At 37.5% G+C, this 16,389-nt stretch overlaps 1 protein-coding gene across 7 annotated transcripts in view; it reads right to left on the bottom strand.

The window, feature by feature from the left end:
- MSH3 (mutS homolog 3) overlaps nt 1-16,389 on the bottom strand; it is a 137,733-nt gene that overhangs the window by 16,735 nt on the left and 104,609 nt on the right. For 6 of the 7 annotated variants that reach the window (XM_045512313.2, XM_045512310.2, XM_010949242.3 and 3 more), the window contains exon 20: nt 8,320-8,477. In XM_045512313.2, the coding sequence (XP_045368269.2) occupies nt 8,320-8,477 (158 nt within the window). Of the gene's footprint in view, nt 1-8,319; nt 8,478-11,066; nt 11,199-16,389 lie in introns of those variants that run through there. The other variant, XR_012505431.1, reaches the window with a different exon arrangement.

The raw sequence follows: 16,389 nt of genomic DNA, 5'->3' as shown, positions 1-16,389 counted from the left end.
AATATATAACATAAGTATATATATTACATATATAAAACTAAAATTTACCATTTTAACATTTTTAGGTGTATTAATTCAGTGATATTAAGCATATTCACAATGTGCAGTCATCACTACTATCCAACAGCAGAACTTTTTATCATCCTCAAACATTCCGTTAAAAAATAACTCCCTGCCCTCCCCTCCCCTCAGTCCCTGGTGACCACTATTCTGTTTTCTGCCTCTATCAATCTGCCTCTTCTACATTCCTCATATTTGTCCTCTAAGTGCTTTGTATAGGAGGGCTTTTTTAATATTGGCTAATTTTGCCTTCTTTTTGAAATTAAAGATGTTCTATTCACTTCACTATGCTAAAAATTTCACAGAATTCTGTCCAGTATGGGAGTCTTGGCTTTTTTATTGCATCTTATGCAACTTTTACAAAAGGAAAATTATCTCCTGAATAACAAAAGTATTCTAACTTTTAAGAAGGATGGTGTAAGGAGGAAAAAAAAAGTTAACGTCTAAGAAGAGAAAAAGCCACGAAAGAATACCAAATATTAAAAGATACGTAGATACTGCATGGTATTTAAAAGGTATAAAAATGTGCAGTAGTAGAGCTGAACTGTATTTAATTAAACATAAACATTAACCCAGAAATGGAATGAAGTCAAATAATTCACTACTATATGTGTGCATTTTTAAAAAGCTTGGAAGGCCATATACCTAAACAATATGATTTCCAGGTGGTGAAATTACAGTTATTTAATTTTTTTTTTCTTTTTGAGCTTTTCTATAGTTTTAAATTTGCAAAATGAACAAGTTTCACAGTGTCATTAGAAAAACAAATATTATTTTTAAAAATCACGAAATGATACATTTAAGAACACTTTATACTCTACTGTATCATAATGTTAAGACAAGGCAAAGTGATTTTAATTACCAAGATAAATAACCAGCTTTCTTTTACCAATATTAAAAATACTTTATTAGCAGCAATGAAATTATTATAATAGACAAAAAAAAGGTTAAGTCTTTCTCCAGTATAATTGTTTCCACTAACAGTTGCAATCCGATCACCTACGGTAATTAAAGTCAATTTTTAACAGCCACAACAGTCAACTACAATATAACCAAGCAAAAAACCACTACAGCAACCTTTCAGTGTCAATGGAAACATTGCTGAGAATCAAGGCAGCAATCCAGTAAAATGCCAAACTTTGGTTTACATGAAACCATGTTCACTGAACCATCTGCAAAGCACATGCAGGCACCACTTACGAAGGTCATGGGTGTTTTCCTATCAAGGGAATCCCACAGTGTGCTGACTGGGCAAATCATTCCTCAGTACATCTACTAGTCTACTCTGTGGGTTAGTCCCAAGAACTCCAAAGGAAAATAGTTAACAGGGCAAATACTCTTTCCCAACCTTAACTATTATTTGAGGAAAACCACAAATAATTAAGGCCATCAAAGGAAGGATAATATTAATCAGTAATGACGGAAAGACTAATCAGGTTAATTAATAAGATCAACAGAGGTGAACTCAACACAACCAGAGGAAGCATCCTTATAACTGAACTCACATTATGAGCACCAGCAAACCACAGACTTTGTTTCTGTTTTTCCTTCTGTAAAACATCGTGTTGAAATTGAACAATGGTTCCTAAATCTGGATATATTTCTGAGTCACTTGCAGAATTTCTTAATTACAGAGTCCAAGAGTCTCCTTCATCATAATAGTACCTCCAGGGGACCCATATTCAGGGGTCCTGCCTGGAATATGCACTTAAAACTGAACCAAAACAAACCAAACCCTCAGGTGACTTTGAAGCATTAAAGGTACACAACCGGTTCCCATCAAAAAGATGAAGTGAGGTATCTCCTGCTTGGTAGACACAGCTCTCGGAGCTAAATAAAGCAGACAGACTTCCATAAGCAACATTTCTGATGCCAATAAAATTCACAACAGCCTTCTCATTTAGTAAAATATCACTCATAATGTGGTTCTTAGTGCTGGTATTTACTACCAACTAGAAGACATGCACTGATTCGCGATGTTTTCTTGCTGTCCAAGAAGGATGGAGATATATATATATTTTTTAATAGAGTACAAACACTCCACATCAGGTCCTCAATCAATACTTGCTGAATTAAACTAAACTGGGCAAACAAACCACTGATCATTCACACAGCCAAAAGCAAACATTTAAAATAATTTAAGTATCTGAAGACCTATTACCTTCCAGTTCTCTCTCACAATGAACACACTGGTGACATTCCGGGTACACAGCATTCCTGAAGCTGGGGGCCATGAGAGAGTTTACATGGCGAATGTGGCATGAAAATTATTAACCGGGGGCCATTTAATGTAAATACCCCATTCTACCAACATTTAATTGACATAAATAGAAATAAATTATGCTGAGAGAAGCCAACTGTTTCATTTTTTAAAAACCAGACTTAATAATTCATTGTTTCTCTAAAACTTAATTACTGAGTCTAAAAAGTTGAATGATGTTTAAGTTTGCCTTTATCAGGATAATAAAAAAACAGATACGTCAAAGATGTTAATGATCCTCGGAAATACGTGTCTAGAAATATTTCACTGATGAGTATATATACCACAGTACACAGATATAAATACACCAATTAGAGCCAAATGTATATGCTTGCCAAAATTTCACTTTTAAAAAACGCTTCTTATTCAGGGAAAGGTTCGTATGAGGTTACAACATTCAGAAAGAGATTCTCAAAGCCTCCTGCTTATAGCTTTTCATACATCTATTTATTCTTATAGCACAGTGCACAGCACATAGTAGGTACTTAATGAATATTTATGGAAAATATGAATTTAAGCCTAGGGTTGTAAATGTCTAATTAATAAGTTAAAAATAACCAATTTAAAGTTTGGAGCCAAATTTTATGTATATATCTGCTAGATTTTAGTATTTTTTTTCCATTAAGCACAAAAAGGATTTGAAGTGATTTAGAATAAGATATTAATGACAGAAGAAATACAATGAATATGAAACTAAGACTATAAGCCATAGAGTAGGATTCTCAAATTTGAGAAAGCAAATTTAGCGTGAGCTTTTACAGTGCTAATTTTGGGGTCTCATCTTAAGATTTCAATATAATCAGGCTGTGACAGGCTTTAGAAAGTAGCATTTTTAACAGTCTGATTCTGAAGCAGTTCTTCTAAGAATCATGCTGGAGAAATTATTCATGGGAGAGATACTCCCATGTAAGAAGAGAAGGGGAAAACTAAACCAAATTTGTTTCTACAGCTGAGCCTTGAATTTAAGCTCTTGGCTTCTTGGCAGTCAAGACAAAAAGGAATTAAAGAGGAAGCAGCCGTTGGTGATAACAGGAGGCCCGGCAGTTTGTCAGGCAAGGCCACTAAGCTGCTTCACATCTCTCTGTAAACAAGCACAGCATGCACATAGAGAGGGAAAAATTCCTCAGCATTAATAAAAAGTGATTTATCAGATGGTACTTCATGTAAAAGACATTAAGTGACAGAAATCAAAATGCTCTTATGAGCAGTTTTAGAGCATATACAGAAACATCAAGAGGGCATTTCTTATTCTAATTAATTTTAAAGCATAGGGACAAAGTTTTATGCACTGCTGGTGGGATCCTAAACTGGTCCAGCCTCCTTGAAGTACAAGATGCACACTCCTAACACTCAACAGTCCCACTCCTAGATAAAGCCCAGATTCAGAAAACTCACTCATGTGTTCTAGATGTGTATAAGACAAGTATCAGTACTGTTGATATTTGCAGCAGATTTGAATCATGTTAGATATTAATCAAGAAAAATGGATAAACCATGGAATATACATATAATGGAATATCATAATTAGAGAAAAATGAGTGAACTAGAATTATATGCATCCATATGGATAAATTTCAATAATGTAACACTGAGGGGAAAAAGCTACTTGCAAAAGAATAGTTTAAAAGCATACTAAACAGGGGGAGGGTATAGTTCAGTGGTACAGCGTGTGCCTAGCATGCACAAGTTCCTGGGTTCAATCCCCAGGACCTCCATTTAAAAACTAGGCCCAGTACCTCCATTAAAAGATACATAAATAAATCAAAACCTAACTACCTCCCTCTTCCAAACATTTTTTTTAAAAAGCATATCAAACATATAAAGTTTAAAAGCCTGCCAAATAATTCAACATATTGTTTCAAAACATACCTATGTAGTAAAAATATAGAGAAATTCATGGGAGAAAAACCAGAGTCAAGAAGGGCAGTTACTCTGGGTGGGGTGGGAGGGGACAGAATCAGGAAGGATTATGGATTCAGCTGTATTGGCAATGCTTTACTTCTTCAGTAGGGTGCAAGCTACATGACGGACTGTTACATACATGTCTGAAGTATTTCATACTGAATAACTGAAAAATATGAAGGCATAATATTAAACCATATCCTAGTGAAAATCCTAGAGATATAACTGAATGTGGTCCCCAGTGACTTCTTTCCAATGGTAACAGGACGAGAAGGCGATGAGGGGGGAATGGACAGGGAACAGGGTCCTTACACTAGAGCAGTGCATCTCAGATGGAGCTCTCTGCGGTTAGAGTTCAGGGAATCTCTACATAGCAGACACACTGCAGCCATTAAAAAGTGTGAGACTCATCTGTATGAAATGATAGGGAAGTTCAGTTTCCTCCACACATTAGGAAATAGTAAGCTACATAATAATAATGCTTAGTATAGTAACATCTAAAAAAGAGATTTATGTATATATGTAAATTTGTGGAAATTTATGTGAAGAATCATAAATAGATGCTGACCTGGGGAGAAGGTAAAGATTTCACCTTCTGCCCTATTACACTGTAAATAGTTTTCATAATAAGCTTCTATTGCTTTTATAATTAAACAGCTGAACTCTCCAGTAAGGGCTTGGGGGAAATGCTTTTCAATCTTGGCTATACTTCAAAACCATCTGGGCATATGTAAAATTCCACTTCCAGACCCCACCCCAGCACAACTTTAAACCTCTGAGGGTAGGGTCCAGGTATCAATGTAACTTAAAAGCTCCATTAAAAAAATCCAATGTACATTAAGGGTTAAAAAATCATTGTCTCAAATGTTAGATGCAAATGGCGATGTGTCGGTTATGAAAATTAAAGACATCAGGTCTTGTATACTGATCTGACAGAATGCCATCAATTCTTAAAGGAGGAAGAGCTAGTGTTACTTAGAGGCTGGGTTAAAACTTTGGAAAAATTAAGTTCTGATATGTTGCATTATCTGGGAGGGTTTAAAGCTTAGAATCCCAAATTCCATGCTACAGAGTTTGCCCCAGGGAAAAAAAGTATTCCCAGACAGTGACCACATATGTATTTCACTAGACTCCTATGAAACATCTTTTTGATTGATACTACCCTTAATTTACTTGGGGGAGGGGATGTGCTTTTGTCACACATTTATTTCAGAATTTAAAAAACATTCATAAGCAAAAGAAAAGTCACCATAATCCCATATCCCTCATGGTATTTTGGAACACAGCCTTCTATCTAGATCGTTTTCTCTGCATATATTTACATACATAATTTCTCATATAAAAGTGGAATCATACTGAGTGCCAGGCTTTGTAACTAGCTCTTTTTTTGTATTGTAACAAGAATATTCCTTCATGTAATACTACCTCTAGATAGGCCCACCAGACCAAGTAACTAAAATGTATCCCCGAGTAGCTGAATAAACTAGTGTTTGAAGGAGTTAACTCAGAATGAATATTACCATACTGAAACAATGAATTTGGGGCTGGCAAAGTTTAAAGCTCAGTCGTTCTTTTACACAGTGATTAGTAATCGGTCTAGCTCCTTAAGGCTGACCTTGGTTCATGACATCAAGGCACGCCACCATGCCATCAGCATGGAGGGATAAGCCCATGATCCCCATGAGCACCTACCACGTCAGCCCCTTCCTGAGGAACAGGAGGAACAGCGCCACCATCGCTCCAGTCTGTGTGGGTGGTGCCTTTGGGTCCCGGATTCTTAACTTTTTACATCCTGAGTGTTTCAAGAGACTAGGCACCAGGGGGTTTATATTTGGTTAACTTTTTTCAAGGATAAAAACAAAGACCAGCAATTCATAGTGATTTCACATCCCTTAGAAATTCTTTTCAAAACAAAGTTGGTATTATCAAACTTCTTGTTTTATAGATGTGAAACCTGAGGCTAAATTCAGAAAATGAATACTATACTAACATATATATGAAGATAGACTTAAATCCAAAATACTAATGACAGACTCTAGAAGAAGAATGAAACTCAAATTTACTGAGTGAGTACCTATTATATGGTAGGCACTTTATGTACTTAACTTTATTTAATTCTCACAATAATCTATGCTTTACGCAGTATTATCTCCCTTTTACAGGTGAAAAAAATGAGACACCGAGAAGTCAAGTAATTTGGAAAAGGTCACATAGGTGTTAAGTGGCAAGACTGAGATTTGTATCCAACTATCATACTTACAATATAATATATATTATATATAAAATACATATATATTATATAATATATGATATATTATAATAATTATAAAACTAAAAAACTATAATATATATATATATATTTAATACCATGATATACTTTTTCTAGGCCCTATAAGTATGAAGTAACTAGTGCATGGTCAGGAAATTGGTGAACTTGTATTGAAACCTGAGTTTTCTGGCTCTTAAGTTTCCATCCTTTCCCACACATAACCCATCCATTCACATTTTAGGGGCACTTAATATTAGCAAGAAATAAGAAAATACTACTGACCCATCCAGAACTGTGCAAAGTCTGGGATTTTACCCTATTCACATCAAGTTAACCCAATATGGTTTCGTGGATACTGGCAGAAGACACAAAAACCCTGAGTCAGAGACAAAGGACTTTACCACCCATGTTGGGTTGCATCAGCTGTCAAGTCCAGAAAGGGCAATGCAAAGGGCTCACCAGGGCTGCTGCACATGCATGATTGTATTACAAGACAGGAACACTGAACTCGAGGGATTCACTACTTGTATAACAAACGGAAGCAAGCTTCCTCTTTGGGGGGAGATGTTACCTCTTTCCTCAAGATGGCTTGCTACAAGCCCAACCCGGACAAATGCCCAGGTGGGAGCAATCAGGGGCTTTGCTGGCATACTCAGTAGGAACCTGCAGGGACACTCAGGGCCCATGGCAGACTGCTTCCATAAACATGACCTTAAGGCCCATAAAACAACAGATACTTAAATGGTAAAGCATATGAGAATGTCCCATATTTCAGTGTTTAAATCTTTACAATCTGTTTATTTCTTAACTGACTCGAATGATTCTTTGCTAATTAACTAATGTTTTAAAGTTGTGATCAATCTTGCAGTATAAAAAGATCAGTATCTCTTGTCTTTCAGATAGATCTAGAGGTCTGAATAGATTTAGGCTTGATTTGTTTGCACAGACTTCATAGGCTGTGTTACAAACTTTTGGCTAACGTCTGGTTGTCTCTCTTTTGGTAACGTTAACAGCCATTTCTAATTATTGTCTAGACCTATTATTATATTACGGGTTGCGAGAGAGAGAGAGAGAGAGAGAGGGAGGGAGAGCGGGAGAGAGGGAAGGGGTGATAATCATTCTATCATTCCTTCCTAGCTGGCTCACTTGTATAAAAAAAATTCTCGTCATTCACTTGGAAAGGCATGACAGCTGCTTGATTCTTCCCCTTTACTTTGCAGTTTTCATTCTCCAAAGTGACTAATGATTTTTTGTGTTAAGTATCATTGTGAATTCATATGAGTTCTAGTTGGTGAGACTGGGATACTTCATCCATATTCCTAATATGGTATGCAATTTAGGTTTATATGTCGAGGGTAAGACTTAGCCAGTTGCATGTTATGCCCTTACAGCAAAAAAGAATATGATTTAAATTATCTTGGGTCAGTGCTTTTTTCAGTCTATTCTCAGTTCTCCACCTATAAAACAAGGAGGGTAGGCTAGGTTTTAGAATGCTCTACAAAGCCTACCAGCCACGTCTCCAAGTCTTCTACCACTGATTAAGGTGGAGCAGATCTGCTCTTATCTGTTTAATTTTAATCTTCTACATATGATTTTCTTTAGAGAAAGAACTTAGTAACTAAAAGAAACTTGAAAACATTGGACAAAATCATCTCCTACATCTCCTCTGGTATTAATATTCATGATGAAATGATTCCTTTAAGCTCCTAAACTCTAAATATTTTAATAACAAATCTGTTCATCTAAATATGAACATAAGAAAACTCATACAACAATGTGGGCTTGATTTATTGTTAGAAATATATTCAAACAGAACTAATGTTTTTACCTCGTGAAAATGCCATCCACAATTCCAATTGTTGCTTCCTCTGCAGGAACATAGGAGCCAATCTGAGCCATGATAATAATCAATGCAACTTGTTTTATGTATAAGCTCTTTCCACCCATGTTGGGTCCAGTAATTATCATTACTCTCTCCGAGTTCCCCTAGAAAATTAAAAGGCAATTTCATTTATTGTACCAGACGGATTTCTATGTAATATCTACAACTTATTTCTTAAATGGGAATGTATTAGGCAAAAGATTGCACTGTGGTATGTCACCCATTAAGTATCACAAAGGGAAAGAGGACCTCTTTGTCTTCAACTTGAACTGTGCTATCACAGAACAGTGAAGTCTTAGCAGCACATATGGTTGTTTCTGGGTAGAAGAAAGGAAATAACAAGAAGCAACCTAAACGAGAGAACTACTCTGGCTTTCCCCTTAAATAATCATTAACCTGCCTATGTGTGTTTTGTATATTATTTACATTTAGAATCTATCAATTTCCACTTGTCCATCTTAAAATTACAGGTATTATATATCTAATTGCTAAAGGCTCTAATTTGGGTTGGTAGCACATGAAAAAAATTAGGATAAAAATATTTACAAGAAAAAATGCATTTATAAAAAAATACAAAGAGAAGACAAAGGACATATGCCAAAATGTTCACAGTGGTTGTCTTTGGGATTAAAGAGCAATTTTTCTCTTCTTTCTCCCTTTCTTTATATCACAAACTTCAATCCATAATTTATTTGTGAATGGGTTCTGCAGCAATGAGTGAGCCATTTCCTAAATACCCACTATGTTGGATTACACAAAAAGAGTCTGGAGTAATTTTCACTGTGATATTAATTTCTATGAGAACCCTGGCAAACAAAGAAATGACCTTGTAGAAAAAGAAGAGAATAAATATGAACAAAGAATTGGCCCCTAAATCAGGAAAAGTAATTTGGACTTTCTAGTTCTCTAAGGTCTCATTTTTCTTGCTCCTAAAATGAGGGAGTTGAATTAAACAATCTCTCACCCTCAAATTTTATGATTCTCTGAAATAAAATCTATACAAATTCAGGCCTATAACATGTATCTGTAGCCCAGGTGGAATAAAGGGCAGGAACTAAATTAGCCTAGAGGTTTGCTCCAGATTTTCTTGGACAAGGGGAGGCTGTGGAATTGACCTGTAAGAGGTACCTGGGTAAGTGGTTCAGTGGTCACACTGTGGAAGTGGATTTTCCAAGCCTACTCAAGATTTGAAGATTTCAGACAAGAACTAACTTTGAGCCTTTAAAGCATGAAATGCTTTCGGTCACTAAACTCAAGTATCTATAGGTGACCAAAACGGTGCTTTCCTAAAAGCCCTAATGTTTAGACTTCTAATGGGAGATATATTTCCAGTAAATACGAACAAGAAAAAAGATACACACTGAAGAATCAGGAGGTATTCTGAGGTGCATACATATCCAGTCTCCACCTCCACTGCTCCACCCTGGTGGGCCACTGCAGTGGACCCTGAATGGTCTTCCTGCTTAGCTGCCCACAGTCTATTCTCCACAAGGCAGCCAGAGTGATTGTCTCAAAAACTAAAACACAACCTGTCTCCTGCCAAAAGCCCACATATAACTGCCCAGGGCACTCATAATAAAGCCCCAACTCCTGACCATAGTCTGAAGGCCATGCCTGCCTCTCTGGTAATCTCCTCCCACCTCCCCCATGTTCACTCAGAGCCAGCTGGACTGGATCCTGCTCTTCTTCCACCTGCCAGAAGATGTCAAGCTCACTCCAGCCTCAAGGCCTTCTCACAGCTGTTCCCTCCACCCGCGATGCTCTTCCCCGAGACTGGATCCTTTCTTATTCCAGTCTAAGCTCAAATGTGGACTCTCAGGAGACACCTTTCCTGACCACCCAATCTACTTAAGCCCCTTTGTCCTGTCATTCTCTATCACGTCAGTCCATTTTGTTTTTTTCATACTTTTTATCCCTCTCCAAAATTTCCTTAATTTTCTTGCTAACTTGATTATTACAAACCTCACTATTAGAATGCAAGTTCCCATAAGGGCAGGCTCTATGGCATCTTGCTCATCCTCACTGCCTAGCACAAGGCCTGGCATAAAGAAGACACTCAGTAAATACTGCTCAAAAAGATTAATTTTAATATGCAGAGATATCACAGTGGGGATGTTCATCAACCTTTCATTTCAAGAAGTCATTTGCATTCTCTATAAAATTAGTCAGGAATTTGAGACACCCCTTCTTCTCTAGTTCCCAAAATGATATAGCCAAGATGACATAATAAGTACAAATGTGATTAAGGAATTTCACATATTTAGTGTGCTCATCTATCTTTTAGCAAGGATCACGTGTATTTGAGGCACCATATATCAAAGGGTCCCAGATATGAAAAATACATTGAATCTATGTGGAAGACCAGTTCGGATGTGTAAGCATTCTAACAGAAGAGCCAGAAGCCAAAAGTTGGCAAAAACCTCCTCTTTACTCACTCTAGAGTTTACTGAAGTTACTGAGAATGCATCCAACTGAACTAGCCTAGACAGTGCCCAGCTGTGCTAGGCATCTAGCTAGATGCCACGTACAGAGCAAGTTCTCAAGAAACCACACACAGATGGATGGCTGGGTAGACAGATGAATGACAGTGAACAAAAGCTGAAGTACTGCACCAAGAGGACTGTTTCTGAATGGCACCTACTATCTTGATGAGCCTCTGGAGAGGCTATAAGTTCATTCTTTAAAGTTTTTACCTTAGTACAGTGATGTCTGTCTGGATAGCATCAGTCAGTAAGATTTTAGTATTGTGTAGCAAGAGTCAAAACACTGACTCTAAATCAGTAAGTTTTAAATAGCTAATCAAGGTCCACATTTAATGCCATATTCTGTGGGAGAAAAAGAGAAGTGGAGAAAAAAAGAATAAAAGGTAAATTTTAAGGTATCACAAGAAAATTACAGATAACAAGTGCCAGGCACTGTGCCTAAGACTTGACGTGCATCATCTCATTTAGTTCTCCCAACAGTCTCAGGGGGTAATGCTAGTACAACTGTATTCCCATGTCACAGGTGAGGAAAGAGAGGCTTGGAGAAGCTCTCTTGCCCACTAAGGCAGAGCTACTAAGCAGCAGAACTGGGCATGGTAAAAGAAAACCATCTTCTGACAGATGTCTCAAAAAGGATCCCTGCTCAATGATAAGAAATCATAGTCACTGCTAAATAGGAAAATAGCTCAGGGCCAGCATCCTTGGGTCCCTCACTGGGTAAATGACAATGATGATCAGTCAGAATATCCCTGAGGTCAGGAGAGGCACAGCAGGAAATAAGTGAAACAATTAAAATCATTTAATGTTAATTTCCAAGACCTGAGTATCAGCTAATTTTCTACAAAAACTGCCTTCTTCCTTGACAGGTACAGATATTGACATCTATCCTTTAAAAAGAATCATGGTAGAACTATTTTTATAATAGCTGCAGACTGCTGAAAATGTCTGGCAGTTTCCAAGTGTTTTCCTTGAAAATGTCAATCAATGGCAGGTTATAGTAAGAGACTCCTTAGTGAAAGCTTCATCCAGACAAGTTCTCAGCCAAATCCTTGCACTTTTAATCCAAAGTGAACTCAAAAAATATATATTTTAAAAAAATAGGAGAATGAGGGGGAGAGAAGTACAGGCTGTATGTTGAGACACCAAGATAAAGGTCCAAACCCTTCTGACATCTGGATGCTTCCCAATTTACATTCCGAGAGCTAGCTGTTACACAGCCCAACCCCTTCATTTTACAGATGATGAAATCAAGGCCCAGAGTACGGTGGCCTATCTAAAATGACAGTAAACTAACAGTAGAGCAGGATTTGAATTTACATCTCTCATTACTATTAGGCACTTTCCCACTACACTCATGTAACAAAAAGTAGTACGTGACAAGAATTTTTCAAAAGGAACAAAGAAAGTGCTAGAATAGAAAGATATTTTTTCTGGCCAGAGTGATGGGGAAGGTGCTAAGGAGGCAGCAGCATCTTTTGGGTCCTGAAGAATGAGTAGTTTGATCAGTAGAGATGGGTAAGGAATAGGAAAAGAGAAGAGAAATTTTCTGCACAGGTCAGAACACTTTAAAAAGTTACCAGTTATCATACAAAATGTCCTTCTTTATCTCAGCGTTTCAGAAGCAGAAAGGAGAACTGGAAGAGACTAGTGACAAAATAATATTCAAATGTCATTAATATTTCCTCTAATCTTTAACAATATGATCTGATTAATATGCTATACAAAAACACATTTACTGATTCTTACTGAAAATGAACTAGAGACAGGCAGAAAGACTCTTGTACAGGCAAAGCTGTTAGAAAGATCTGCAAAGAACAGGGTAGGAAGGGAAGAGAAGCAATCAGGTCAGGACCTGTGCCCCTGGGAGGGGACACAAGAGGAGAGAGATCTTCCCTGGGGAGTGAGTGGTTCAAGCCACACACTGGGCGCCCCAGTCCTGGGGTCCAACACTGGGTGCCCTTAGCTGGTTAGAAAGCCAGCGCCACTAACAGGAAGGCTGACAGAAACCTAGACTCTGCTTGTGAAGAGTGCACACACACCTGCTTACTCCTGAAACAAGGTGGAGAAAGCCAACTGAAACTTCACTCGACTCTCGTTGGTTTCTGGTGACCAGCACATGCCATAGTCTGAACCAAGTGCCAGCTCATGCCCCACTCGCTTTGCAAAGCAGCTCCACACTAAGGCGCAGGCCGCTGCAGGTGAGGGGAATACTCAGTTGTGAGGGTATGTGCCAGCCTGTACCCAGAATGGCGTCTGAATGGGGTGGGGGCAGCCATTATTAGGGCTTATAGAAACAGCATTATCAGAAGTCATCCTGGGCTTTGACTAGCCAGGACTACCACAGTCCACACCCAGATTTAGGCCAAGGGCCCACAATGGCCCCATCTGCTCCACAGCACAGCTCCACACAGGCGGAGGGCTGCAGAGGCCAAGGGGAGTGCTCAGTTATGAGAGTCAAAGGCTGCTCAGACCAGGAATGGCATCTGAACTGGGCAAGGGCAGCCACTGCCCACACATACAGAACAAGTACATCAGAAGCGGTCGATTGTGGCTGAAGCCAACGCAGCCCTAATCCAGACTCTCTGGCTCCAGCCCTGCTTCCCTCTGCTGAGAGTAGGGAGAGCACACACTATGAGAGAACGGAGCCAGTTGGACCCAACTCTCAGGGCTTCTGCCCTAGCACCTTGGGACCTGCCCACACCACCTGGCTCTGGCTCTGGCCCCTCCATCTCCAGTCCCATCACCTACCAAGGTGATGGCTGCCAGCACAACCTGGAAAAGATGTGACTCATGGTCATGTCAGATCTAGGTCTCCCACCAAAGCCACTTGGTACACATAGACTATATAAGGTCACTCCCACAAAAGGATACCTCTTTGACGGCAACAGGTAACTGTTTCACCTAATTTCACAGAGACAAAGACAGTTAAACAAAATAAGAAACATAGGAATTTGTTTTAATCAAAAAAACAAGAGAAAGACCCTGAAAAAATGACTAATGAAACAGAAATAAATAATTTACCAGATAAAGAGTTTAAATCATTAGTAATAAGCATGCTAACTGAATTAGAGAAGGAATAGATGAACACAGTGTAAATTTTAACTCTCAAAGTAGGTATAGTGGGAACATATCTCAACATAATAAAGGTCATATATGATAAACTCGCAGCTAACATTATACTCAGTAGTGAAAAGCAAAAAGCTTTCCCTCTAAAATCAGGAACAAGAAAAGGATGCCCCACTTTTATTTAACATAGAATTGAAAGTCCTAGCCACAGCAATCATAGAAGAAAAAAAAAAAAAAAAGGCATCCAAACTGGAAGAAAAGAAGTAAAACTCACTATCTGCAGATGGCATATTATTATATATAGAAAACCCCAAAGTCTCCACCAAAAAACTATTAAGACTAATGAATGAATTCAGTAAAGTTGCAGGATACAAGACTAACATACAAACTCTGTTAATAATGAACTATCAGAAAGAGAAAGCAAGAAAACAACCCCATTTAGAATCACATCAAAAAGAAAAAAACACTTAGGAATAAACTTAACCAAGGATGTGAAAAGAATTGTACTCTGAAAACTATAAAACACTGATGAAGGGAATTAAAGATGATACAAAGAATGCAAAGATATCCTGTGCTCATGGACTGGAAGAAACATATTGTTAAAATGTCCATACTACCCAGAGTTATCTACAGATTCAAATTCTGATCAAGGAGGGAAGGGTACAGCTCACTGGCAGAGTATGTGCTTAGCAAGCAAAAAGTCCCGGGTTCATTCCCCAGTAACTCCCTTAAAAACAATTAAAAAAAACCAAAAACACAAACCAAATAAACCTAATTACCACCCCCCCAAATCCTATCAAAATGCCCATGACATTTTCCTAGAACTAGAACAAATAATGCTAAAATGTATATAAAACCACAAAACTCCCAAGATGCCAAAGCAATCTTGACAAAAAAGAACAAAGCTGGAGGTGTCACCCTCCCAGACTTCAGGCAATACTACAAAGCTACAGTAATCAACACAACATGGTACTGGCACAAAAACAGACACCTAGATCAATCGAAATAAGAGCCCAGAAATAAACCCACACATTTATGGTCAATTAATCTACAACAAACTAGGCAAGAATATACAATGGAGAAAAGATAGTCTCTTCATTAAGCGGTGCTGGGAAAACTGGACAATTACATGTAAAAGAATGAAATCGTAACATTTTCTCACAACATATATAAAAATAAACTCAACACAACATTGTATATCAACTATATCAATTAAAAAAATAAACTCAAAATGGATTAAAGACCTAAATGTAAGACTTGAAACCATAAAACTCCATAAATTGTAGCAGTATTTTTTTTGGATTAGTTTCTTAAGGCAAAAGAAACAAAAACAAAAGTAAACAAATGGGACCTAATTAAACCTAAAACTTTTTGCACAGCATAGGAAACCATCAACAAAACAAAAGTCAACCTACTGAATAGGAGAAAATATTTGCCAATGATACGACCAATAGGGGTTAATGTCCAAAATACATAGCTCATACAACTCAGAATCAACAGGCGCACAAAGAGATGCTCAACACTGCTAATCATCAGAGAAAGGCAAATCAAAATCACAATGACGTATCACCTCACGTTTGTCAGAGTGGCTACCATCAAAAAGTCTACAGATAACAAATATTGGTGAGGATGTTTAAAAAAGACAACCTGTTTACACTGTTGGTGGGAATGTAAACGGGGTGCAGCCACTATGAAGAACACTATGGCGGTTTCTCAAAAAACTAAAAATAGAACTACCATATGATCCAGCAATTCCACTGCTGGGTGTATATCTGAAGAAAAGAAAAATACTAATTCAAAAAGATACATGCATTCCAATGTTCGTAGCAGCATTATTTACTGCGGCTAAATATGGAAGCAACCTAAGTGTCTATCAACAGATGAATAAAGAAGATATGCGTGTGAATATGTATATATATGTGTGTGTGTGTGTGTGTATATATATATATACACACATACACATACAATGCAGTATTACTCAGTAATAAAAAAAAGAATGAAACTGTGTCATAATATACATGGACCTAAAGGGTATTATGCTCAGTGAAGTAAGTCAGACGGAGAAAGACAAATACTCCATATTATCACTTATGTATGGAATCTAAAAAAACAAACAAAGGAATATAACAAAATAGAAGCAGACTCACAGAAATAGAGAACAAACTAGAGGTTACCAGTGGGCAGAGGGAAGTGGGGAGAGCAAGATAGTGGTAGGGGATTAAGAGGTACAAACCACTATGTATAAAATAAACAACCTACAAGGCTATATTGTACAGCACAGGGGATATAGCTATTATTTTGTAATAACTTTAAGTGGAGTATAATCTAAAAAAAATTTGGATCAATATTCTGTACACCTGAAATTAATCTAATACTGTAAATCAACTATACTTCAATTAAAAATAAAACACATTTACAGCAGAATCATGAGAATAATCTAGCCATGGAATCAAGCTTAAAAATCAAA

Source organism: Camelus bactrianus, chromosome 3 (genome assembly GCF_048773025.1).
Source record: "Camelus bactrianus isolate YW-2024 breed Bactrian camel chromosome 3, ASM4877302v1, whole genome shotgun sequence".
Taxonomy (NCBI): Eukaryota; Metazoa; Chordata; class Mammalia; order Artiodactyla; family Camelidae; genus Camelus; species Camelus bactrianus.
This window is presented reverse-complemented; position numbering and strand designations above follow the sequence as displayed.